General features: G+C 37.3%; 1 protein-coding gene across 2 annotated transcripts in view; it reads right to left on the bottom strand.

Moving 5' to 3' along the window:
- The window catches only part of PRKD3 (protein kinase D3), an 83855-nt gene that overhangs the window by 10787 nt on the left and 45604 nt on the right, over nucleotides 1-27464 (bottom strand). For both annotated transcript variants that reach the window (XM_059188586.1, XM_059188587.1), the window contains exons 6-14: nucleotides 26235-26427; nucleotides 20714-20791; nucleotides 17846-18029; nucleotides 16353-16476; nucleotides 13724-13801; nucleotides 12388-12664; nucleotides 9492-9544; nucleotides 4072-4144; nucleotides 2914-3020 (exon numbers count right to left, since the gene is read on the bottom strand). In XM_059188586.1, coding sequence (XP_059044569.1) covers nucleotides 2914-3020; nucleotides 4072-4144; nucleotides 9492-9544; nucleotides 12388-12664; nucleotides 13724-13801; nucleotides 16353-16476; nucleotides 17846-18029; nucleotides 20714-20791; nucleotides 26235-26427 — 1167 coding nt within the window. The remainder of the gene's footprint in view (nucleotides 1-2913; nucleotides 3021-4071; nucleotides 4145-9491; nucleotides 9545-12387; nucleotides 12665-13723; nucleotides 13802-16352; nucleotides 16477-17845; nucleotides 18030-20713; nucleotides 20792-26234; nucleotides 26428-27464) is intronic.

The following is a 27464-nucleotide window of genomic DNA, read 5'->3' as shown; positions in this document are numbered from 1 at the left end:
TTCATTCTTTAACCTCTTGAGTTGGATTCTTAATTCACTTATTTTCATTCTTTCTTGTGTAAATATTTGAGGTTATAAATTTTCTGAGCAATAGTCTAAAAGCTGATACCCAATATTTTCACAATTATTTTCTAAATACTTTGAAATCTTGATTTTGCTCTTTAAAAATTAAGAGATTTAAAAAACTTTCGGGTGGTGGGAGCTTTTGTTTTTCCATTTTGTAATTTATTTCTAGTATTACTGCATTAGGATCAAAGAATACCATTTATCCTGCTTTTTTATTTTTATTATTTTAATATAATTTTTTATTTTTTATATATCCTGCTTTTGTAAATGAATGAGTTCTTTGTTTTTAGGGTACAGACTCAGCATACAGTGGTTGATTACCTTACGCGGTTTAGGCCTTCCACGTCGTTAGTTTGGCTACTTCATCTCGCAGGACTGCTGCTGCGCTGGTCAGTTTCTCCCCGCCTCCTCTCTAGCTCTCCTTTCTAAAGGCCACTGCTGCTATCTGGTGTGGTCTGCCCTCTTCCACTATTAAAGGGCGCTTCATCCCTTCACTTACTGTGTTCTCCCTTAAATTAAATTTCAGAAGATCGTGACCCCCTTCACTTTCTTCTGTTTGAGGAGGCACCTAGAGAGGATCTCACAATTATACAATTCAGAAGAGCCAGCAAAAACAGCCCTTACTGTGGCGCCTCTTCCTGCATGCACTCTTGGCTCCATCGCCAGTGTTTCTGGGAAAACTCCTCTATTTTATAGGTCCGCACTTTCTTCTATTTTTATTAGTTTTTTAAAAAATTTCTGTTTGTCATTTTTCTTATAGCTTTTAGGGGACTCTCAAAAAGAGAAAGGGAAAATGGCGAATATACCACAGTATTCAAACCAGAAATTTCTTTCTTAAGTTTCTGATGACATTTTCCCATTTATATAAGTAGCCATGAGAGCAACATCATTTTCTCCCATTACTATTCTACAGCCTATGCTTCAGGCAACAGCAAAGACAGTTTTATATTACCACATCCCTATGAAAAAGTAAAAAGCCTCCATTTCCTTCCTGCCCCACAGCACAGTCCCCAGCAGCCATGTTAACAGTTCAGGTAGGTATGGATCCTTTTCTTTACATAACTGTATGTACACATATGCAAGTACACCATTACCTTAAGAAATTATACAAATGGAACCATTCCACATTTCCATTTAAAAAATTTAACAACAGGTTATAGGTAATCCCCCATATAAACACATTTATTCAATAAACATTAAATGAGTATTTGCTCTGTGCCTGTTACTATGTAGGTAGTCTGGATTCATGAGTGAACAAAACTGACAAATCTCATCTCATGGATAGCTTATTCTAGCAAGGTGGGGTAAACAACAGGTAATAAACTAGTAAACTACCCAGGATGAAGGTGCTGAGTGCTATGGAGCGAAGAAAAAGAGGGTAAGGGTGGATGGGAACAGAATGCAAACGCCTTATGAGGAAATGCCATTTGGGCAAAGTCTTGAAGGAGGTCAGAGGCTACGCCATGTAGATCTTGGGGGTGACAGCATTCCAGGCAGAGGTAACAGCTAAAGCAAAGTCCTTGAGACAGGACCACATCTGTCATATTTAAGGAACAGCAAGACAGTGTGGCCATCATTCAGAAAAGAGACTCAATTTGCTGAGCGTAGTCTACTGTGGAACCTTTTCAAGAGATTTTGGCTCAGCCTAACAGAATATTTGCAGATGTCCAAAAATGTCATGTCCTCCTTTCTATTAAACCGACAGAAATCCAGAGATCATCATCAAGCACTCAGGAGAGAGGCTGGATGTTCCTGAGTAAACTAGGTCACTGCTTAATCAATGATTCTAGAATTGTTCCTCCCTGCCACTGGAAAGGCCAAAACTGTAGTTTCAGCCAGATCTTCAGTCTTTACCTCCTGACCTTTCTTGAAAAAGGGGAAGACATGGGAAGAAAAACCAAGGATGTCAGTGGGGCTGCAGAGAACAGAGAATACCAGAATCAATTGCCAGGCAGGGTTCAGCCAGCCTTTGAGGTTGTCTAATGAGGACTACATCCAAGAAGAATCATGGGCAAAGATGGGAAAGGATGACACAGCAGACGGGAGGTGGGGAGCCAAAGGGCAGAGTGAGGAGAGGGAGCGCAGTACATTCCTTTCAACCCATGTGCAAGAGTCTAGTTCAAATGCTCATCTGACTAAATCTTATGTAATGAATTTCAGCAAATGAGTATTTGAAGTTTCCGTTAAAAAATGTTTTTACCACATTCAGATTGTTCTGAGAATTGTAATTCAAGTACAAAGTAGGCTAAAGTTGATCTTTATATTTAGCTAACCTCCTAATCAAATGTGGAGACATAGGTATCCAAGTATTTTGAGCTTCTGGAGTGACAGATTAGGTTTTTACTTTTGTTGTTGTTGTTGTTAAGACATTGCTGATGAAAATGTGTTCTAAACTACTATCTTAATGGCAGTTCTTGTAACTCCTAGATTACTCTAACTTAATTTTTCCTTTAAAAAAAAAAAGACTTAAGGATTTAATGTAGATGCCCACCAGCCTCCTACTGAGCCCAAAGGTCACAATATGAAAACAGAAGAAAAAACAAACATTCTTATCAGCACACTCAACAGACTTGCATTTAAAAACTCACAAATCAGGGGCGCCTGGGTGGCTCAGTGGGTTAAGCCTCTGCCTTGGGCTCAGGTCATGATCTCAGGGTCCTGGGATCGAGCCCCACATCAGGCTCTGTGCTCAGTGGGGAGCCTGCTTCCTCCTCTCTCTCTGCCTGCCTCTCTGCCTGCTTGTGATTTCTCTCTCTCAGTCAAATAAATTAATAAAATATATATTAAAAAAAAAAAAACTCACAAATCAAATATTAAAACCAATTCAAAGCAACTTGGGTTTTTTACCTGTAAAATAGCCACTTCATTACGGAGTTGACTTTCCTGTTTTGTGGGGAATCTCATCTTATCAATTACTTTAATAGCCACATCCCTTCCAGTCTTTCTGTGTTTTCCTATTAAAAAAAAAAAAGTATAGAAAAGAAAGAAAAAGCAAGTTGACAGTTCATATACAACATGAAAGCTTTATGAGGAAGTTGAACAAAGACTGAAACTAATATGTTTTTACTCTTGGATTTCTTTTCTTTGGCTGATTTTGTTCTTTCTCCTTCACTCACCTTTAACTTTTAGAAGTAAATTACATTTTTCCTTAGTAGTTGCCTCTCTTAAAGGCAGTTTCATTACTTGAAATGGCAGGAAATTTGAATGAACTTGTTTGCTGAACAATAATTTACCTTGTTAAATGCATTAACTACTCTGACTTAGTCTTCAGATACTGTCAAGATAGAAGCATTTTATCAATGAATTAATTTTATTCTAGGTTCACCGAGACAGCACAGTTATTTAACCACATATTAGGGCAAGCCTTAAGGCGGAAAGGCCACTAGAAAGCTACTTAAAGCGGGTTGGCAAAGGAGGAAAAGGATTTAACATTTCTTTTATACTGTAGATTATAGCTTATAAAGTACTTTTATGTACATTAGGCTTAATTAACACCCCTGGGAGCTATGCAGGTCAGATTTTGTTGGCCGCTTTAAACAGATGAAGATACTAATGCACAGTGAGCTTAAATGACTGCCAGTGTCAGGAGTCACAGCGCGATTTCGGGTCTTCGGACCTGGCACGACATTCCTGCCAACAGCAGACGAATGGGGCCACTTGTGCTGGAAATCCAGCAGAGTGTATCCTTGGATAAATGAGCCCACAAAGCGCAACAAAGGCTTCCAGCCATTTATTTTCCCCCACAAACATCCTTATGAGTGAGCTGTGAGGAGAGATAAAGTAAGTACTGTGAAACAATTTCCTGACGCTTTCTGTTACTCTGTAAAGCGAGCAGCTGCGGTTAAAGAACACGCAGAGTGAATAGGGCAGAGCTAGAAGAAAGCATGTCAGCCGCGGGGGGAACCACTCGACAAACTGTGACAGGACATGACAGCTGGCCAGGGTCTTCCAGTTTCACAGCTTCCTGGAGTATGTATGAGACGCAGCCGGCTGTAGGTCGCTTACCTCCATAGACGATGCCAAACTGGCCTGAACCAAGCACCTCATCGGCAAAGATCTGGTAAACAGTGCTAATGTCCTGTTTGGGAAAGAGGAAGCGGCGTTATTTCTCTCTGTTCAATACTGGCAGTATCTCTGACTCTTTTCATTCTAATACTGAACACCTTTCTGTTTTTAGGAGAGAGGCAGCTAAGTTTCCTAACATATTTTATGAACACAAACTTTCCACGCCCTAGAAAACCCCAATTGTATTACTATGACTTTTAATATGCAAGTACAATGTATTCTGTAACAAGGCCTTTGGGGGAAAAGCGCTTTGAATAAAAGAAAGTCTTGTATTTAGTAAGTCATGATCTATAAAAAGTAAATTAACATAAAAAAATTAACAAAATTTTACCCATTACACCATTAAAGAGATTTGCTATCTTTGCTATCAGGCTGATCTGAAAGCCTGATGAAAGGGCACCTGTGAGAAAGTCTGCGGCTCAGACCCCTCCCCATCCTCATCCCCCTCGCCCGTCCTCCCAGGTGGTGGCTGTTGCTGTGGGAATATTCCTGGCTGGAGCTCTCCAGCCCCTCCCTAACGCAGTCTGGCGTTTGAAGTCAGGGGCTCCATCTCTGTCAGTGTTACACTCCCTGCCAGCGCCCGTGTCCTGGTAGCAACTCATACGGAATGGTACAGACCTCAATTTCTCGCTGGTAAAGGGGATACAGTAACATCTATTTCACTGTATTTTTAAGTAAGTTAAATGAGGATATATACCAAGTGTCAAGTCCGGGGCCTGGCATATAAAATCAGTAATTCCATAAGTCTGATGTCCTAATTTCTGTTGAAATTAGGTAATCTTTAAATTGTTGACTTCCCTGGGACTTGACTCTCTCACCTGTAACAAAGTATTGGTTTACACCTCTAGGTTCCTCCTAATTTAAAAACTGCCTACCATTTTATGATTGTCATCAACACTTATTGAGCCCTAACTGTATAGATGACTCTGTAAAAGGTAGCTAATTTGTAAAAACAGACCTAGTTAAGAGGCTTATGATGTATTAGGGAAACAAAAAAATCTATTAAAAAGATAAATAATTCAGGACATACCAGGGTTAGATAAATTCAACTTATTTGTAGAGGCTCTCCTAACACCTTTTCTTTACTAACTCCCCAGAATAACCTGTACTTCCCATTCTCTCTGAAAAGAAAATATTGACTGTATAAAATGCATGTGGCATCCCAACAAATAACTCTTAAAACTGAATTTGTTCCCAAACCCATCATGCCAAATGTTATAGATTATATAGTTTAATTACAAAAAGTTAAATAAGTATACTATATAAGTCAATAAAACATTAGAAATTTCTATGAAAGCAAAGTAGTTTTAGAAACTCCATAAAGGGGGCACCTGGTGGTACTGTCAGTTAAGCATCCGACTCTTGGTTTTGGCTCAAGTCATGATCTCAGGGTTGTGAGATCGAGCCCTGCACTGGGCTCCATGCTCAGTGTCAGATCTGCTTGAGATTATCTCTCCCTCTGTCCCTCCTCCTTGTGTTCTCTCTCTTAAATAAATAACTCTTTAAAAAAAAAAAAAAAACACACAAAACTCTATAAAGGTGAGACACCAAAACTACAGCTGTCAATTTATTTGTGAGCAAAATAAATACCAAAGATTGTGGGGTAAGGATTCTGTTCTCAGAATACTTCACAAGTATCCCTGGTTCTACTTTAAAGAAACAAAAATTAGAAATTTTAGAGAATCCATTAGGGGTGTTGTTGTATAATAAGAACTTGACTGGCCTTTGTCCCTAGTTCCAAAGAGAGAGATTCTAAATCCTTAGAATTTCTCAAGTCATAGGAGTATCTTATATATTATGGTATTCATGAGCCCCTTGGATCACACCAGAATTATGCTAACAAAATGATTCAGGATGGGGTAGAGTCACCAGAAAGACCAACCATATGATTACAGTGTTAGGGCTTTGAACCGGTCCAAACTCAGGGGAGGAGAAGGGGCAGTAAGAGATGGAGTTCAATCATGTGGCCAATGCTTCAGTCAATCATGCCTACTTAATGAGATTCCAATAAAAACTCTGTACACTAAGGCCCAGGTGACTTTGCAGGCTGGTGACAGATCACTGTGCAGTAGGGTTGCATGTCCTGATTTCAGGGAGAGAATGCAGAAGCTCTACATTCAGAACCCTCCCAGACTATACCCTATGTGTCTTTGGTTGGCTGATCCTGATTTTTATCTGTTACAATAAGGCTGTAAATCTAAATCCAGCACTTTCCTGAGTTCTGAGTCATTCTAGTGAGTTACTGAACCTCAGTGTGGGTTTGTGGGAATCCCGACTCTGTAGCCAGTTAGTGAGAAGTATGGATGAACTGGGGACCCCTGCACTTGTGGCTGGTGTCTCAAGTGAGAGCAGCTTTGTTAGGAACTGTGCCCTTAACCTGTGGAGTCTGCATAAAATCAGGGCATGAGCATGGGAACTGCAGTACTATGTTAAAGGTGTGCCTGATGCAAGAAAGACGAGGTGGAACTCTACTTAACAGACCCATACTTAAAGAAGTCTCATCCCTGTGACAAAAGTAAATCAATATGTATATATATGTGTTTTAAGGTATAATGAAAATTTTAAGATTTATAAGAATCATTTTTACATGCTTCCCAACTTTAATCAATTTTTTGTTTAACCAAGGAAATTTTGATTCTAATCAAATTAGATGAGGGTGAAAGACCCACGGATCCCCTTACCCAAGAATCCAACACTGCCACTGGATGCAAACAGCAAGAGGTTTATTGTCACGCAGGTACCGGCGGGTGGTCGGCAGCTCCAGCTAACCGAGCACCCCGACCGGAGTGAAGCAGGGTCTTTTATAGGAAGGTACAAACAAGTTTTGGGTGGGGAGCAACTGATTGGTGGACAGTTTGAACTTTTGAAAAAGGCATACTTGGAGTTTGCGGGTTGGCTCCAGGGATCCGCACGCCGTGAAGAGAGCGGCGGGGAGGGGGGAATAAGCTGATTGGTTATGAGGGCCCGCGTGCGCGAAAGGAGAGGTGGGGAAGAGGAACAAGAAGGGGGAAGGGAGGAGTGCCATCATGGCGTCTCTATTATTTCTATAAGCCACGCGGCTAGAGAAAGGTAAGAGAGCAATTCACACAATTGATAACCTAATTTCATACCTAAAAGCCAGCGGTTTACAGAAAAGCAAACAAGCAGTTAGTTATCCTATCTATCTACTAGGGGAGGGGTCTATCTAGGAGAGGGGTCTTTCATTCCCCCCTTTTTCTTTATCATGGATAGAATCTTATATCCATTCGTCTTGTTCCTGCTCTAAGCTTGTCTGGGACTCTGATCGTTTTAAAAGTTGGTATTGTTGTGTTAGTACCATAGTCTGAATTACGGACAAGCGGTCTTTAGTGAATTGGACAAGTCTATTAATAATGTAAGGGCCAACTGACAGAATTAGTAATAAGATAATGAGGGGCCCCGTAAGGGTGGATATTAAGGTTGTAAACCAAGGGGAACGGGTGAACCATCGTTCAAACCAGCCCTGTTGGGATTCAGAGTCCCTTTTTCTTTGGGCTAATCTTTCCCTTAGCTTGTCCATTGTTTCTCTGACCACCTCGGTATGGTCGGCATAAAAGCAGCATTCTTCTTTTAAGGCTGCACATAATCCTCCTTCTTTCAGAAATAAGAGGTCTAGTCCTCTCCTGTTTTGTAGTACAACTTCTGATAAGGAAGTTAAGGATTTTTCTAAGGCTGTGATTGATTTTTCTATGGCCTCAAGGTCAGCGTTCATAGCAACTTGTAACTGTCTGAGCTGATTACCTTGGATTAAAGCAGAAGCTCCTGTTCCAATACCTGCTGTTATTCCTCCAATGCCCAACAGTAAAGCAATAGTCATAGTTATGGGCTCCCTCTGGTATCGAGACCTATGCTTCTGCTCAAAGAAGTCAAGGACAAATCTCGAACTGTGGTGGGAACATCCACTAGTCAAATAATAACTGCTAGAAAAGGCTTTCACAAAGACCAATTCTGAAACTCTTCCCTTCTCAGCTATGAATGGATATGCCCCTCAAGTTCTCAGGGGATCCTTCAAAGTTAGTGACCTCATGTTTGTGTAATCCCCCTCTTCCTCCCCAAAAATCTGGTTACCTACCACTACAAGAGACACACAGATTACATCTCCTTGAAACCCTCTATTCCCTGTAACACTACTGGATAGCCAGTCTCTTCATGCAGTCTTAGAAAAGCCAACATGTATATGCTACAGGGGTATTACAGCCGGAGGCCCCAAGTGGAGGATGGCGAGATTTTTATCAAAGAAATTTTTAGACAGCCAATGAACTATTTTATGACTTCTTTTTCGAATCTTTTTTCTTATCCAGGGTTGGCAAATCAGTTACAGGCCAAATCCAGCCTGCTGTCTCTTTTGTATGGGCTCCTGATATACAAATCAACTTTACATTTTAAATGGTTAAAAGGGAAAATAATAAAAGCATTTTTTGACATGTGAAAATGATAAAAATTCAAATTCAAGTGTCTATAAATAGTTATATTGGGACACAGTTATGCTCATTCCTTTATGCACTGCCTATGGATGCTTTCTCATGACCATGGCAGAGTAAAGTAATAGGGTGTGGACCCCAAAGCCTAAAATATAGAAAGTATGCTGACCCCTGTCATAATCCCTAACATGTACCTACCTATGCAGCCAAACTTCTTCCATTCACTATTCTTTGAAAGTCTTGTATTAAAAGTCTTGTTTGTCCTGCTTCCCTCTATTTGTCCATCCTGGTCCCTGTGCTTGCCCTAACTATTGTCTCCCCCTGACCCCCATCCTCTCCACACTTTAGCCAAAATGCCTTTCCATCCTTGTGGGCACAGCTCAGGCTTCACTTCCTTGAGGAAGCTTTCCCTCCTTCCTTACCAGCAAGAAGTAATCTCTCCCTTCTCTTTGAACTAGTCTATCACTATGTGATATTCTACTACCACTTGTGAAAAAATTATCTTTATTTTCACACTTTAAAAAAATCTGCTTTAGTTTCCTTCATAAAGCAGAACTCCTTAGAGTAGTTATCAGCCACAAAATCTAGCTGGTGCCTTTAGGCCAAGTGCTCAATACTCTGGCCCATGAACTTTTAAAAAATTCAAATATAATTAACATACAATGTTTTACTAGTTTTGGATATACAATATAGTCATTTACAATTCTAAATGTTTCCAGCACTCATCAAGATGAATGTATTCTTAATTCCCTTTATCTACTTCACCATCCCCCCCACCCAACTCCCCTCGGGCAACTACATTTGTTCTCTATATTTAAGAGTTTGGTTTTTGTCTCTTGAATTTATTTAATAAGATTTTCACATCTTATTTTACCTATTTTAATTACCCAATTTACTATTTTAGCTGTAATTTTTACTTACCACATTTTCCTGGATCTGACAGTTAGATACAGAGATACTAGTAGACAAATCTTCTGTAAAACAGAAGGATGATGTATGAGAAAAGAAAAAAATTGTTGTATGACTTAATATTAACATTTGCTGATATGTGAATGCCCACACTACATTAAATTTTTAAAAGTGGCTAACATACAGTTAATATAATTATGTTCTTTAAAAAAATTTATCCACACACATAATACTAACCCATCAATAAGAAACTAGTCAAATAAAACTTGACACATCCACACAAAGAAATATTATCTAAACACTCAATGGTGTAGAGCTATCCATACTGAGTTAGAAAGCTATCCATGGCATATTAAGTTAGAAAGGCAAGTTGTAAGGCAGCAGCATTTGAATTAAAAACAAAGAAAATATGATACTTCTGGTGAACAAGAGAGGAAGGGTTGGGGAACAAAAACTTTAGTCTTTGTACATTTCCACACTGCCCGCATTTTCTAAAACATAAAAAGCAGGCATTATTTTAATAATAAAGAATTAGATAAATCAGATAAATCTATATACTGACACTGAAATATATCTGATCCCATATTAGTTTAATAGTGGATAAAAGCAAATCGCATTTTTTGTAAAAATAAAAATATAATAATACAGTACAGGTAGTACCAGCTTCCATTCTCCCCAAACCAAGAAATATACACCAAATTGTTAATAATGGTTTTCTCATGGGGGAGATATAGAAGCAGGAATAAGGGGATGTGTTACAAGTGTACAGGAAGGGCTGTCTCATTTTATATTCCTTATGACTGTGAAGTTTCTATGTCTATATTACTTTGATAAGCAAAGGAAGTAAGTGACAAGGGAAGAGGGCCACATGGAAAGTATGTAAGAGACTAGGTCTCAAACATATAAAATCTCAGAGAAAACTCAAAGAAATAAGATATGAAATTTCCTTTAAGATCCCACATATAAAAATTTAAAACAAGAAAATGTAAGCATACTATAATTCAAAAATAAGTAATATGACTGTCAAAGACTGCATTTAAAAATGTTAATCCTAAAATATTTTAACTAATTCAAATATTAATGAACAAAAAAGGCAGAGCATCAATGATATTAAAGTGTCTAAAGCTTTGTTTTTCAATCATTCCATTTTCCTAGCACAAGTCAGTACTGATTTTATTTCAAATGCCTCCACTGTGTAACTCCACCTAGATTTATTTTCTATTGCTTCCTAGAACTCCACTCCAGAAAAACCAATAGCAGCAGCCAACAACCCAGGAATAGTATTACCAATGTGTCAGAACACTGTGCTAAGTGCATTATATGTATTATTATTCCCACTTCAGATTAGTAACTGCAGAGACCAAGATCACAGCCAGTAAGCAACGACTGTGCTTTCATTCTCTACCATCCTCACTCTTAACCCCTCGGTCATTCTGCTTTTAGAGACTCTTATCCCGAGGGAGGAGGTCCATGGATGGGCTGGAGAACAGAGAATATTCCTATATCCCATTATACATAACATTTGTGTTTATGTCCCTGTATCATTTTCTGGGGGAAAAGATCCATGGCTTCGATTAGGATATCAGACTTTTGCCTAAAATCACCCCGAACTTAAGCAGCACTGTAAATATCCATCTGATTCATCCTCTGAGAGTCAGTATTAAACACCAAACATGTTCACAGTCATTACTTTCATCCCTTTGATCACGACCGTCTTCCTTAACTAGAGTAACACGATCCCCCTTCACCCTTCCCTTTTGATTTTTCCTATCCTTACCTACTTGAGATCCAAGGTCAAGGTTCAAATCAGATTGTTTCTATCATAAAGTCTCTGCTTACTCCTCCTTTGCATATCTGCATCCCCCAGATAATGCATTACTCATTTCTGCATTCTACTGCCTTATGCTACCACTTAACACTTATGTTGTATGCCCTTTCTCCCTTAATTTCTGTGTTTCTTTTGCATTCTAGCTCTGAGCCTAGTATAATGCCAAGAATAGATGCATGAAATAATAGAGCTGAACTAACACACATTTAGGAACTGGCTGATACCTATTTCGATTTAAATATACTTGTCTAATGAATAATGTTTCCCCATAAATAACAACACCAGTAGCATAAAAGTGACATTATGTTATGGCTTTCACTTAACCCTTTATCAAATTTAGGTTTTATTTTATAAATTTTGTTGGTGCAAAGAACATATTTTAATAATTTTTTAGTATTTCTGAATGTTTTAATTCAGTTAAAAGAAAAATGGCATTTATGACTTCATAGATTTCACAAATATGATGTGAACCATAATACTCTATCACCTGTTTATATCCCACCATGAAGCAAAATGCTAGTAGTCTGCTTAAGCCAATGAGAGTTCATGGATACCAAACACTGGTTCTCCTTTCTTTAATGCTGAGAACCCTATAAAGTAGGTACTATTACAGAGAGGTAAGGTTTTGCCTAAGATCATATAACAGGTTGGCAGAACCAGGATTTGAATGTAGGGAAACTGACTCTGAAACCTAGCTCTAGGGGTTTATGTATACATTATAACATAACTATACAAAGGAATTAACTAACAATATTGGTTAGTACAGATGAAGCTTAAAGTAAGCATTAGAAATATATACAGAGGGGTGCCTCAGTGGCTCAGTTGGTTAAGCATCTGCCCTCGGCTGAGGTCATGATTCCAGAGTCCCGGGATCGGGATCGAGATTGAGCAGGGAGTCTGCTTCTCCCTCTGCCCCTCCACTCTGCTCATGCTCGCTCTCGCTCTCTCTCTCAAATAAATCTTAAAAAAAAAAAAAGAAAAAAAAAAAGAAAAGAAAGAAAGAAAGAAATACATGCAGAAACACAACCATACCCACAAAATGCGAGGGGGAGAAAAGCCATCAACAAGCTTATTGCTTACTGTGATCTCTCCCTTGCCCTGGAGAAGTGCAAACACTTGCTTGAGGGGTAACAGGCATGAGAGCTTGGCGAATTGCTTTTTCCCAGCTCTGTGCTACATCAACTCCAACTCCAGTGGCAGCAAGAACAGGATTGTGGGAGCTATCCCCATTGTTCTCCCCAACAAAGTATACCATAGTATCAGTGATGATTTCAAAACAGTGTGGGTTGCTGCCTTGTGAAATGTTTGTGAAATCTTGTGGCGAAGATATGCGGAGAATTTCTGAAAGTGGGATTTCCTGAAGTAAAAAATTAAGCATTAAAAGATATGAATACATCTTTGTTTTTATTTTCAAATACACTAACAGAGATATGCGTTTTTAATGAATGCATTAAGATGAACACAAGTATGTGGTACATGGAACACACAGTCAAGTCTTATGATAGTATCTGCCTGGAATGATCTGCACGCCCAACAATGCCGAAGGCAGAGCATGGAGTATGATCACTAAGCCAGTGATTCAGGCCTGCAGCATGTCATTAGACTGTAAGGAAGAAGAGGATCCTGGAGGGTAAATGCCACTATATGCAACACTTGTCACTTTCCAATTGTCATTAAATCAACTCAACAATTACTTCTCTACCAGAGGCTGCTGCAAGATACAGCCCTCAGAGAAGAACAAAGCAAAAATAAGAGCAAACAAAAGTAGAATGTTAGTACAGGTTGTTCAAGCATTCCATCTGGTTCTGCCCATAAATGTAACAAGTATTTATAGGAAATCCATTCCCTAATGCAAAGAAAATACTTAAAAGGACCCAACCAGATCAAAGCAAGTCTAGTTTCTATTCTCTTTCTTAAGGATACAATTGCTACACTCTGCTATTTTGTCTGGTGTCTCTGACACGCAAAGGGTGGAGCAAGCCAAGCAAAGAAGACTAGACAAGAGGTGAAGAAGCTGCTTCTGGGGATCAGGGCCTCACAGATAAAATGGAGCGTAGAGAACACCAAATCCCACAGTGGCCTCTTCTGGGCAGGTGATGATCATGGGACTTACTACACTGCCCAACCTAAATCACAGCATTCAAAAGGCAATCAATAGCAACCTGACAAGCAGGCCAAAACCAAAGGAACACACAACGAAAAACAACTTTGGGCAGCAGGGCTACTGTGAGGGGTGAAATGGAGGGGTGTGGGACAGTTATTTCAACACGGAACTTAACAGTGCCTTTTATACAGGACATGAGGCAGAGTCAAAATAGGTATATGCCAATATAATAATTAATGAATATTACTTGAATATTTGGAAAATATATAATGTTTCAATGTACATATTTTTCAAAATATGTATAATTTTTACCTTATAATACTTTGATCCAGATTCATTTTGAAACAAGGTTAGACATTTGCTGTCCAGTCTCCAGTAATGCCTCTTTCTCTATAAAATAAAGGACATAAAAGTCTGCGGTATAAAAATAATGGTTCCTCCAAAGTGCCTTTTCCTTTCCTTTCCCTTTCATTTCTACTCATAAGTTTGTATTTCTGTAGGTTTAAAATTCGTGAGGGTCAAAATTCTGCAAATACAAGAAGGATACAGAGTGCCAAGTATACTCCCGCCACCATTCACATCTCACTCCAGGTAAGCAATGGTAGTAGGTTTCTAGGCATCCTTTTAGAGAATTTTATGCATGCATGCTCAAATATATACATGGTATACATGCGCAGGTAGGTAATTTACCTATAGGCTGCATTTCTAATCTGGCTCGCTGGATCAGAAAATATATACACATGTAATTTTGCTAGACAATGTCAATCACCCTTCATAAGATTTGACCCAATTTATAGTATCATCAGCAATATAAGTACCTATCTACTCAAACCTTCACTAATATAGTTATGTTACTTTGATCTTGGCAACACTGATAAATAAAAGCTGGTAATTCAGTGAAATTTTAAACTGTACTTTTTATTAAAAATGAACACTGGGTATGCTGCATAAATAATGAATTTTGGGGTGCCTGGGTGGCTCAGTGGGTTAAGCCGCTGCCTTCGGCTCAGGTCATGATCTCAGGGTCCTGGGATCGAGTCCCACATTGGGCTCTCTTCTCAGCGGGGAGCCTGCTTCCTCCTCTCTCTCTCTGCCTGCCTCTCTGCCTACTTGTGATCTCTCTCTGTCAAATAAATAAATAAAATCTTAAAAAAAAATAATGAATTTTGGAACACTGAAAAAATTAAATTAAATTAAATTTTAAAAATTGAGGTTGGGTGGGGGGAAAGAGGGTATAGGTGACTCAATGATCTGAAACCAAAATTCAAAAAAAGAATGAGATCAAGCTCTTATGTTCAAGAGTCATATGTATTTCCTTGATTATGAACTCTGCTAATATTCTTTGCCCATTCTTTGTGCTGTGTGGTCTTTTTCTGATCAATTTATTGTCATCCTTACATATAATGAAATTAATCCTTTTTAAAATGAAATGAATCCTTGTCTAAATTATGACTTCGGGATACTTTCAGTTTGTCATTTGTCTTTGCTTTTGTTTTTTGATATGTGTTTTTGTTTTTTTCTTAACATGCCCCTTTATTTTTAAAAATGAAGCCTTCAGCCATTTTTGGTCACAGTGTAATTAAACGGAAGGTACAGAGATTTCTCATGTACTCCCTTCGCCCCACACATGCAAAGCCTCCCCATTATCTACATTCTCGTTCAGAACTGTACACTTGTTACAACTAATGAACCTACACAGACACATCATAATCACAAAGTTCAGAGTTAACGTAATGATTCCCTCTAGTGTTGTACATTCTTAGGGTTTGGACAAATGTATAATGACAGGTTACATCATTTTATTTTATCGAGTATTTTCCTTGCCTTAAAAATTCTGTGTTCTTTCTGCTGATCCATGCCTACCTGCCTGCTGCCCTTATTCTTCACTGTCTCCATAGTTTTGCTTTTTCCAGATGTCATAGCTGGAATTATAGAGTATACAGCCTTTTCACACTGGCTTCTTTTCCTTAGTAATATGCACTTAAGATTCCTTCCTATCTTTTCATAGCTCACTGCTGTTTAGTACTGAATAATATTCCGTCGTCTGGATGTATGTACTACGGTTTGTCAATTCACTTACTGAAGGACATCCTGTTGCTTCCAAGTTTTGGCAATTATGAATAAAGCTATCGTAATCATCCATATTCAGGTTTTTGTGAGGACCTAAGTTTTCATATCCTTTGGGTAAAGACCAAGGCATGCAACTGCCAGATCATATGGTGAAAGTATGTTGGGTTTTGTAAGAAGCCGTCAAACTGTCTTCCAACGCGTCCATAGCATTTTGCATTCCCACCAACAATGAATGAAAGTTTGCATTGCTCTATCTACATCCTTGCCAGCCTTTGGTGCTGTCAGTGTTCAGGTTCTGGCCATTCCAATCCGTATGTAGTGGCATTCCACTGCTCTTTTAATGTGCATTTCCCTGATGACGTAGGATATGGAACGCCTTTTCATGTGCTTATCTGCCATCTGTGTATCTTCTTTGGTGAGGTATGTGTTAAGGTTTTTGATTCATTTATTAATTGGGCTGTTTCCTTACTGTTGAATTTTAAGAGTTCTTTGTATATTTTGGAGAAGTCTTTCATCAGATATCTCTTTTACAAATATTTTCCCCTAGTCTGTGTTTGCCTCATTCTCTCAACACTGTCTTACAGAGCAAAAGCTTTTAACTGTAATGAAGTCTATCTTATCAATTATTTCTTTCACAGATTTTGTATTTGGTGATGTATCCCCAGATACTTTCTGAATCTCTATTGCTCTACTAGTTTGTAAAAATATTTCAAAGTTCTGCCTTTTGAAAACTCTTTACAAATGTAACTACAGTTCTAGTGTACAAAAATGCCTTAATATAGATCTCGTTCTTATTTCGATTTTAAAAATGCATAAAGTAAAGCACATAACAAAGTTTCACTACCGTATTACAATGTCTGTGATTACTGACCAGGGTGTCCCTGCTGCTGTAATGGACCATCCACCCTTCCTTCACCATCGTGCTGCTCTTCCTCTTTGTGTGCTTGATGGACTGTACAACCCTCATTAGCGGAATATTACTGCTTGTTGATGGACTAAAAAACATTTAGAGTTCATGATAAAATATTGATCATTTCAATTTTTTAAAAAATCACATAATACTTTAAACTCACCAGCCCTTTTTAGGATAATTGAGCTTATAATTTTTCAAAATACCTTATAGAAATAGCTTAAGAGAATAATCCAATTATGATGACACACAGTTGATTTATAAAAGACTAAGATAATACTACAAGCCCTCATATTTTTTGATGGGTCATAACACAAAACAATGCACAGAGCAGAAAGAATTCTCCCTAACTGCAAGATATGAAGCCTGGGAGAGGGTCGGAGCCCTTAGATAAAGGCTTCAAACTTTTTACCACAATCTCATTTGGGATTGCTGTTGAGAAAGCTGCTTTTGCCCTAGGCAGCAAGGTTAATTAGTAAATTCATAATAAGGTTAAAAAGTAAGTATATCTACAACTAAATTTACATGGTTCAAAGGTCAAATTCCATTATTCATGTTGTTAGCAAAAAGTATTTCTAGCAGAAGACACTGAAAGTCAAATGTTTACAGATAACAATTAAGAAAATAAAAATAATAAATAATGCACCAGTCAAATCAGGTAATACTGAAACATGGGCCAGGAACAGCATAGCTAGAGGAAAAGAACAATTTGGGGCATAAATGTGAAAACACATGGTTTTTCAATTTCAGTTAAATATTTTCTCTTAAATTATGAAGTATTCATGATTAGAAGCTATTTGAGTTCTCTGGATAGTCTCCAAACTCAGACATGTGAGATTGATAAATGATCCACTTTCTCTAGATACCTCCTGGTTGCCACTGAAAAACAAAACCTGCCAAAATATTAACATTTCATTACAAAGTAGTACATCCTATAAAGCTGTATACATAGAAAAACTAAATTTCTATAAACGTAAGGGGATATTTACAAGCTTAATAATCCAATAGCATTACAAAGTGCTAATAGCCTAATTAACCACTCCCAAATTCATCACCATCATCTTTGTGCAACATCTGTAGGTAAACATTCGTACTGGTATTTCGAACACTCAGCAATCTACCTCTACGAAGAAACTGGTTGCTTTAACTGTCAGTTAATTCTGACACCTTGTGGTGGCTGCTCCACCATGAGAGATCACATCTAGACTACATTTAAATAAAGTGTTTTTCTCTTCAGGAAAACAAAGATTCTCACACATTCCTATGTTGAGTGGATGGCAAGAGTGATATAATTTCTTTCAGAAATCCTGTGGTGCATGTAAAAGAATTACCAACAATTTAAATCGATTTTAAATTACACTTTAGGGTCCATTTAAAGAGATTCTTTCTCAAGGGAGCACCTGTACTGAGCCTGCATCAGGGGCAGCTCCTGGCACACCCACGCACATGCATACCTGATTGTTTTCACAGCTTCCTCATCTCTTTCTACATCAAGGTCAGACGGATCCAAGAAGAACATTTTATCTTCTGGAGGAGATGGCTCTTCTGTGTCATCCAAGCCCCGGCTACCATCACTGTTCATGTCACTGCTATCGATATCCATTGGTATATCTGTATCTGCTCCCAGACTGGAAGGTTCTGGCAAAATTTTAAATGAATTCAGAGTTTTTTATTAATGGGAGAGCAATACATCTGAAGAGAAAGAGTTTCTAAAATGTGAGAAAAAAAGCTTTAAAACGCTTAATGAAAATCTAGGAAAATATCTTTATGATTCAAGACAAAGTAGTACTTGAGAAAGACATAAAATTCACATACCATAAAACAGAAAATTAATTAATTAGAATTTAAACCTCTATATGTCAAAAGATACTAAAAGCAAAGTAAAAGATTAACCAACACTACTGTATGTTGGGTTGAGTGGTTTTCCACAAATGTCCAAGGCAATTTGTTAGAGAAAGAATAAGCAGAATGTTCAAAAACTGGTGCTAGTACAACGGGGTAATTACATGCACAAAGGTGAAACTGGACGTCTTTTTTAAACCAAATATAAAAAGTGGATCACAGGTCTAAATGTAAGAACTAGCCCTATAAAATTCTTAGAAGAAAACACAAGAGTCAATCTTTGTGACCTTGGGTTATCCTAAGCCTTCTGATAGAACACCAAAAACCTAAATGATTAAAAAAAATAAGTTGGACTTGATTTTGTGCTGCAAATGATACCTCAAGAAAGTAAAAAGACAGCCCAGAGAAGAGGAAAAGTATTTACATATATCAGAGACCTCTATCTCAAATATTTAAAGAACACTTACAACTCAATAATAAACAAATGACCAGTTAAAAAGGCAAAAAACAGGAATAATAGATATTCTTCAAAGCAGATGTAAAAATGGCCCACAGACATGTGAACTGATGTGTCTATCAATTAGCCATCAGCAAAATGCAAATCAAAACGACAATGAGCTATCACTTCACTCACTAGGACGGCAACAGCCAAAATGATGGACAAGAACAAGTGGGGGTGAGCATATGGAGGAATCTGAATCCTCACACGCGCTGGCGAGACTGTAAAATATATAGCTGCTCGGGGAAACAGTCTGGCAGTCCTCCTCCAAATGTTAAACACAGAGTTATCATATGACTCAACAATTCCACAACCAGATATCTGCCCAAGTGAAATAAAAACATATGTCCACAGAAACTCTACTCAAATGTTCTTAGCAGTATTCACCACAGCCCCAAAGTGGATACAACTCAAATGTCCATCAGCTGATAAATAAAATGTAGTCTATTCATGCACAGGAATGTTATTCCTGACAAAGCAGAAGGTAGTATTGTTACAACATGGATGAACCCTGAAAACATGAAGCTATACGAGACAACACCAGACCCAAAAGACTACACGTGATATGATTTCATTTATATGAAATGTCTAGAACAGAAAGACCCACAGAGATACAAAGTTGATGGCAGCTGCAAAGAGCTGGTGGGGAAGAGTGAGGAGTGACTACTAGAGTGTATGCAGTTTCTTTTCAGGGTGATGAAAATGTCCCACCATTGGACTGTAATGACAGCTGCCTAACTTTGTGAATAAACTAAATGTGTGAAGTACAAAAATTACCTCAATAAAGCTACTTAAAAAAAAAAAAAAGAAAAGCCACAACTGAGAGAAGGTATTTGTGTCAATTATAACTGACAAAGAATTATTAGGTACAATTATCAACAACTCCCTGCAAATCAATAACAAATACAAAAATGGACAAAACATGTGAACAGGTTATTTACAGGGGAAAAACCCCTAAGTAACCAGTCAACATACGAAAGATGTGCAAACTCATTAGTATACAAATGTACTATAAAATCAATATGAATAATATTTGATACCCATTTGTCAAACAGTAGAAAAGTACAAAAAGATACAAACATAAATCTAGAGAAGACTTTGGTCCTATAGAAAAACTACACTTATTCATTTATTTCGCAAATGAGAAAACCAACCACGTTATCAATGGTGTTAAACAGCAACCATAAAAATCATGCCATTAAAGAAAAAGTTAAAGTCTTAAGAAATTTAATTTCTGTTCCTTATGCTTCTCCTCTTATAAAACTTGTATTTAATTTTTACCGGTCATGTAAATGTTAAAGAAAAATTATGCTTAGTATCATTTCTTCTTCCTTCCAAAAAGGTAATCACTACAATTAGTGTAATTTTGAAAAGAGAAAATCAAAACAAAACAAAACAACAGCAGGCAAGGGTGTCTAAGGAAAGACAGAGAGACAGAGAGAGAGAGAGTGAGGCAGTATAATGTGTTCTAATGACTGTGGACTCGGGGGCACAAGATCATGTGGGTTCGAATCCCAACTCTAAGTTTCTGGCTACATTTCTCCAGCAAGTTATTTAATGTCTTTGTGCCTAAGTTTACTTATCTGTAAGTACTTAACTCAAAGGGCTGTTCTTAGGTTTAAATGTCAATATATGTAAAGAGTGTGGAACAGAGCCTGGTACACAGAGGCAGTCAGTAAGTACTAGAACTATGAAAACCTCTAGGGACAGCAGCAGGCTGTTAAAGTCTCTTTTGTCTAAGACGGAAGAGAACATGCAGCACAACTGGCAATATGAGACTACAAAATGGTAGGTGGTTAAAGGAAAAATGGGAAGGCATAATGACTAATAAAAGTGTATCGTTATTAAATTTAAAAAAGTCAAAGTTAAGAAACAAAGTAAACAAAACAAAATATGCAAATATAACCTTATACAAAGATAATACACAAAAGAATTATGACCTTTTCTGATCTTTTATGGAAATTAAGAAAAAGAATTTTACCTCCATTGAAAGTAACCTCTCCAAGGCAGTCTCTTGGTACTTTTGATGCACAGCGTTTATGGCAGTTGAATTTACAATCTGAAATCAAGTTTTTGATTGATTAATTTATGTAATATGTCAGGCAGTATCAGATATGGTTAGACACTTTTTAAAGTTTTCCTTTACTAAGAACTCAAGTCTGGGAATAAAGGCCTGGTTTCAAATTCTGATGCCACCTCTTAACAGGTATTATAACTCCTCAGGGCTCAGTTTATTTTTTGTTTTAAATTTCAGCTAGTTAATACAGTGTAATAGGAGTTTCAAGTATGCAATATAGTGATTCAACAGTTCATACATCACAAATGCCCTCCTTAATCCCCATTACCTAGTTCACCCCCCCACCACAACCCCCCCCACTCATAACCATCAGTTTGTTCTCTATAGTTAAGCGTCTGTTTCTTGGTTTGTTCCCTTTTCTCTGCTCATTTTTATTTCTTAAATTCTGCATGAGTGAAATCATATGTTATTTGTCTTTCTCTGACTGACCTATTCCACTTAGTATGAATTCTCTCTAGCTCCATCTAGCAAGTGGCCACATTTTTTATGGTTGATTAATATTCATTGTGTGTGTGTGTATAAGTACATACACACTACATCTTCTTTATCCATTCATCAATTGATGGACACTTGGGCTGTTTCCATAAATTGACTATTATAAATAATGCTTCTATAAACATCAGGGTGCACACAGCCCTTTGAATTAGTAGTTTTGTATTCCTTGGGTAAATACCTAGTAATGGAATTGCTGGATCACATTTTTAACTTTTACATTTTTAACTTTTAACTCTTTTAAATTTTTTGAGGAAACTCCATACAGTTTTCCAGAGTGGCTGTACCAGTTTGCATTCTCACCCCTCAAGGTGCAGAGTTTCCCTTTCACCACAACCTCGACAACACCTGTTGTTTCTTGTGTTGTTGATTTTAGCTATTCTGACAGGTGTGAGGTTATAACTCATTGTAGTTTTGATTTTCAGGTCTGTGATTAGTGATGTTGAGCATCTTCTCATGTTGTCTGTTAGCCATCTGTATGTCTTCTTTGGAAAAATATCTATTCGGGTCTCCTGCCCATTTTTAATTGCATTATTCATTTTTTGGGGTGTTGAATTGTATTAAGTTCTTATATACTTTGGGTACTAACTCCTTATGGCGTACAACATTTGTGAATATCTTCTCTCATTCCATAGGTTGCTGCCTTTTGGTTTTGCTGATTGTTTCCTTTGCTGTGCAGAGCTTTTTATTTGATGTAGTCTTAATAGTTTATTTTTGCTTTTGTTTCCTTTGCCTCAGGAGACACATCTAAAAAAAATTGCTACGGCTGATGTCAGGCATTACTGCCTGACATCTATGGTTTCAGGTCTCACATTTAGGTCTTTAGTCCACTTTGAGTTTATTTTTTGTGTCTGGTGAAAGAGAATGGTCTAATTTTCCCAACACCATTTGTTAAAGAGACTTTTATTCATTGAATATTCTTTCCTGTTTTGTGATGATTAACTGACCATAGAGTTGTGGGCTCATTTCAGGGTTTTCTATTCTGTTCCACTGATCTATCACCATTGACTGGCAGGGAAGAGAAATCACACCAGTCAGCTCCTATGTTGCCAGAGAGGTCTCTCATAAATGCTGCCTCTCAGGGGCAGGCTCTGAGAACAAATAATCGTGCTCGCTTTGGCAGCACATATACTAAAATTGAGAACAAATAATCTCCTCACTGTGTGTCCCAGGCACTCTTCAGACCACTGTTTCCACACTGTGTGTCCCTGGGATTGTATGCCTGCTTCTCCAGGAGCAGCCCTGATGCCTCCAGATTCCCTGATGTCTCTAGACTCTCTTGGAGTCCAGTCCACTGACACTTAAAACTTCCGGCTTAAAGCCCCTCCGGCTGCAAGAACCCATCTTGCGTTCCAAGCCAATGGATGGGAAAACATTTTTGCTGTGTGTTCCTGAGTGCTCTTCTCTTGCCCCTGTGACCATGGGTCCCCTCTCTTCTGCAGCAACGGGCATGCATTTCTCTAAACCAGATCCTGCACTTCCTACCTTCACTGCAGCCTCTATTCTACATTCAGTTGTGGAGTTTGTTCTACTATTCTTCAGGGAGATTTCTGGATTATTTAGGATGCTTTGATAGTTAGGTAGTTATATTCAAGGGATGAGTCGAGTTTAGGTTCCTCCTACTCTGCCACCATCTTCCCCACTTCTACCATGGCTCAGTTTATCTCTTTAATGAAGCTAACACTATTCATATGACACATTGCCCAAATGTTGCTGGCAGCACCAGGTTTCCTTCCCTTACCTCACATTCATCTTTCCATGTTCCCCTTAAAGAGTTTCTCAGGCTGACTACTTTTCTAATATATGTCAAGCACTTACTCTTGAGTTCCTTATTAGTGAGGGCTGGTGCATATGCAGAAAAGAGACTGAGATTCTACAAGCTTTTTTTAGGAATTAATAAGGGCTTTCCCATACAGCCTTATATGGAAGGACTGTGCTTCTCATGCACAGGATCACTCACCATTATGAATGGTTCTCTTCAGCCTGCAAGAACTTCAGAGTTGATAGCACTGCAGATGAGTGTCTGGTATAAGCTGTTCAATACTACCCTTAACTCAGTAGTTCTCAAACTGTGGTTCTCAGACCAGCAGCATCAGCATTATTAAGAACTTGTCAGAAATGCAAATTCTTGTGCCCCACTCCACACCTATTATATCAGCAGCTCTGGGAGTAGGGCTGAGAAATGTGTTTTAATAAGTATTTTTAAGGTGACACCAAAATTGAGACCGATGCTATAACTATTGTCTATTACCACCTTCCACCTTGGAAATACACCTACCAGCAAATTCTGGATAAAACTAATTCCAAGTCCTGACTCAGAATGATCTTTTAATCCTTGTGACTCAAGAAAATTCTGGGTATCCTACCAATGGCATAAGAAAAAGTCCCATGATTACTAATTTGGTGGATGACAAAACTTGTATTAAATAACACTGTCTTTTTAAATGAAATGCCCTAGAAAAATTGATGTATGATATTAATATATTCCATATATCTTAAATAACTTATGTGCTTTTTATCTCATGAGGTTTTACAAATTGTGACAATAACAAAACTTCTATTTTCCCTTTGAAAATGCAGAGTCAAATCTGTGTCCTATCTGAGCAAGTATGTACCTTCAAATGGCAGGCATTGTTATTTCTCTGTACTCCTACTCATCATGGTTTGTTTTTTTTTAGATTTTATTTAAATTTAAGTTAGTTAACATATAGGTGCTTCATCAGTTGCATATAACACCCAGTGCTCCTTACATCAAGTGCCCTCCTGCCTACTCATGTTTTTATTAACTTATGTTTTCTTGTATTAAGCTGACTTAAAGTTTTAATATAACAAAGAAGAAAACAAACAGGTGAATGAATGAATGAATACTGCTCTTGAAGCTCTGTTTTCTCAAATGATTCAGAGTAACTGTTTAAATTTTCTTTCTTAGCTTGACAAGGTGAATGAAAATGACTCTTTTACTTTTTTTTTTTTTTTAAGATTTTATTTATTTATTTGAGAGACAGCGTACAAGAGACGTAGAGGGGGAGACTCCCTGCTGAACAAGGCCCCTGATGCAGGGCTAGATCCCAGGACCCTGAGATCATGACCTGAGTCAAAGGGCAGACACTTAGCCAACTGAGCCACTGAAGCTTTTAAATATCTTAAAAGCTACTTTTTAAGTACTTTAATTTAAATTACAAAAATATAGAAATCACTGAAATAAGTGATTCTTTTGGATTGATAATTAAAATAGCTTAGCTATATAAAAATATATGTATTTCTGAACCAATATAAACACAAAACATTATTCTTTTAGAATTCCAAGAAATTAAACCAATAACCTGGTGCAGAGTTAACTGGTTTTATTTCAAAATTCATTAATCTACATATTTATTTTAGGTCCTCTATAAAATACTGTACTGCACTGCATATGGTTCTAGAATGTTTCTGTTCTGCTCAACAGAGCAACATTATTTACAACCTTTACTAAGATTATCTCTTGGCTAGAATTTGCACATCTGTTATTAATGTTCTTTCCCAAAACATTCCTTAGTGACTGCTTGCCAATACACTTTGGTGTTGATATTTTAAGGTATTAATTTATATATTAACTCATACTCAAAGTAAGCTGTTGAAATAAAATTTCAACATTTAATTATGCCTGCCTGATAGTTATTAAATACCTGGCAACAAAGACACAACATGTTCTCTATCTGATGTTCTCCTATGTTGCCAAGAGAAGTTTTCTTATATACTTGAGTTAAATTTATGTAATTACTCTATTCTGTGTTATAAATAGGTTGGTTTATTGCTACAAAGACCTCAACTCTAATGTTTTATTTAGATAAAACTATGTAATTCAACTCCACAACTACATCTATTATATAAAAAGTATGATACCAAGAACTGTTAAAATAATCACATAAAAAATAAGTACATAGGATGACAGGCTACTTATATTGCATACTGGCTCAATAATTAATAAGACATTTTAAACTCTACTTTGGCTTAAACTCTACTTTTGGTTTTCACTATATTGTATAGCACTGTTGTTAAGAAGATATGAGACAAAAAGGTAAAATCATCTTTAAAAAGCATAAAATATTACACAACTACAAGAAAATATATTCCATTATTCTATTGAAAACCTGGTTCATTAAGAGATGTTTCTAGAGTACTTTGATAGTGTTCTGGGTTTTATTCCAAATATGGATAATCCCTTTCACAATTTCAGTGGCTTCTACTATAGTCTTCCTATTTCAGTGTGATAACAATTTGGAGTAACAGTTTTGGTACAGGTCTCCTAGCTACATAATTAAAACAAAAACAATAAAACTCTTGTAATAGGTTTGTTTGTGTGTATGAATATTTAAAGGAAAGAGGAAAGCATTATTTTATATTTTGGGTAGCATCTGGCTCTGAAATCAGAAAGACTTAAGCTCAAATATCTGCTTACCTTCTTACTAACTATCCTATATTGGCTCGTGTTAAGCAACCATATCTTATAGATCCAAATTCTAGTTTTTCTGTTTACATCCTAACTTTTCTACAGCATAATTCCTGGCACATAGTACATTTACTGCAGAGAGCAGTTGTTAATAAATAAATATGTATGTGTGGGCAGGCATGTATTATCTTTTCTTTTTTTTTTTTTTGACAGAGACAGACATAGTGAGAGAGGGAACACAAGTAGGGGGAGTGGGAGAGGGAGAAGCAGGCTTCCCGCCTCGCAGAGCCTGATGCAGGGTTCGATCCCAGGACCCCGGGATCACGACCTGAGCCGAAGGCAGACGTTTAACAACTGAGCCACCCAGGCGCCCCTGTATTGTCCTTTTCAAGTTAACAACTAGGAAACCAATTTCTTTGCCTAATGCTTCTGAAATAAATATTTTGAACCAAATTTGCTACTGAAAATATATAAATTGTACTTAAGAAAAACAACCAATCCTACCTTTACACTGCATTCCTTGGCGAAAGAGGCCTTTCAGTAACCGCTTGCAATACTGACATATTGTGGGACGGGTGTAAGAGTGAACAGCAAATGTGTGTGGAACTTTGACTCTGCACATTACCATCTTTTCCATCCAGATTGGGCGACCACTCCAAGAAGGAATTCTCTTACTTGGTTCTTGGTGAACATGTGACTAAAACATGAGTAATTTTCATAAGTATAAGTCAAAATTAAAAACACAGTATTAAGAGCAGGATTTGACCACAAAAGTCATTTACATTGGACATTAGAGCCAAGAATCTAAAAATGCACATCTCAGCAGTTTCCTCTGGAAGCTTAACTTACCAACACTTGAATGTGAACACTGTGGATTTTTTGTTATTATTTATGTTAAAAAAAAAGTTTTCCTCTTCACATATGTATATTCACTGTGAACTACTTTTGCTAGGCACATACCACATTTTACAGATAAAATACAAAAGCCTTAGAACGAACTTATGACATATTTAAATCCCTTGAAAAACATTACCAAGAAATTAATCATAGGAAAACTAAATTCAGAAAGTGTTATTATTACTCATGTTGAATTACTGAACATGTCTGAAAATATTTTGAAACAAATCTTGGTTTTTCAAATTTATTTTTATAAATTCTAAAATATGTTTGTTAAAAACTTTAGTTTAATTAATGATGATTAAAAAAATGGCAGATACAAATTAGCCAAAACAACATTAGCCCCAGGACTTATGCTTTAGGAGGTTCCTTCATATTTAACTATTTTCTAGTTATTTGGGCCTTTTCCCCTAGATAAGCAAAAAGGAATATTAAAGGTGTTGATTAAAAATTTTTGTATAACTTGAGGGATAACTAGATATTTGTATCTATGGTACTTTCTATATATACAAAAGAAATAAATTAAATTACAGGCCAGTTCAATATGGCCCTTGCCATTCACTCAACCTTCACTGATTATTATATTATAGGCCCAACCTGACACTTTGTATCACAGAAGCAAAAATGAATTAAGTACAGTCCATGTTCTCAAGCACAAAATACCTAACAACCATCCAGATGCATTATACATTTTGCTGTAGCTGCTTGCACCTTCACTGCCAGAACTGAGGTCCTGAGATCTTTCTTATGCCTTCCATAACTAGTCGTGTCTGTAGCCCAGACAAGTTGAATCAGTCTACAAAGGTATGTCCAACTAATAAAAGCAAAAGAAGCCAG

The sequence above is a fragment of the Mustela lutreola genome, chromosome 9 (genome assembly GCF_030435805.1).
Source record: "Mustela lutreola isolate mMusLut2 chromosome 9, mMusLut2.pri, whole genome shotgun sequence".
NCBI lineage: Eukaryota > Metazoa > Chordata > Mammalia > Carnivora > Mustelidae > Mustela > Mustela lutreola.
The sequence above is the reverse complement of the archived record's forward strand: the minus strand, read 5'-3'. Positions and strand labels throughout refer to the sequence as shown.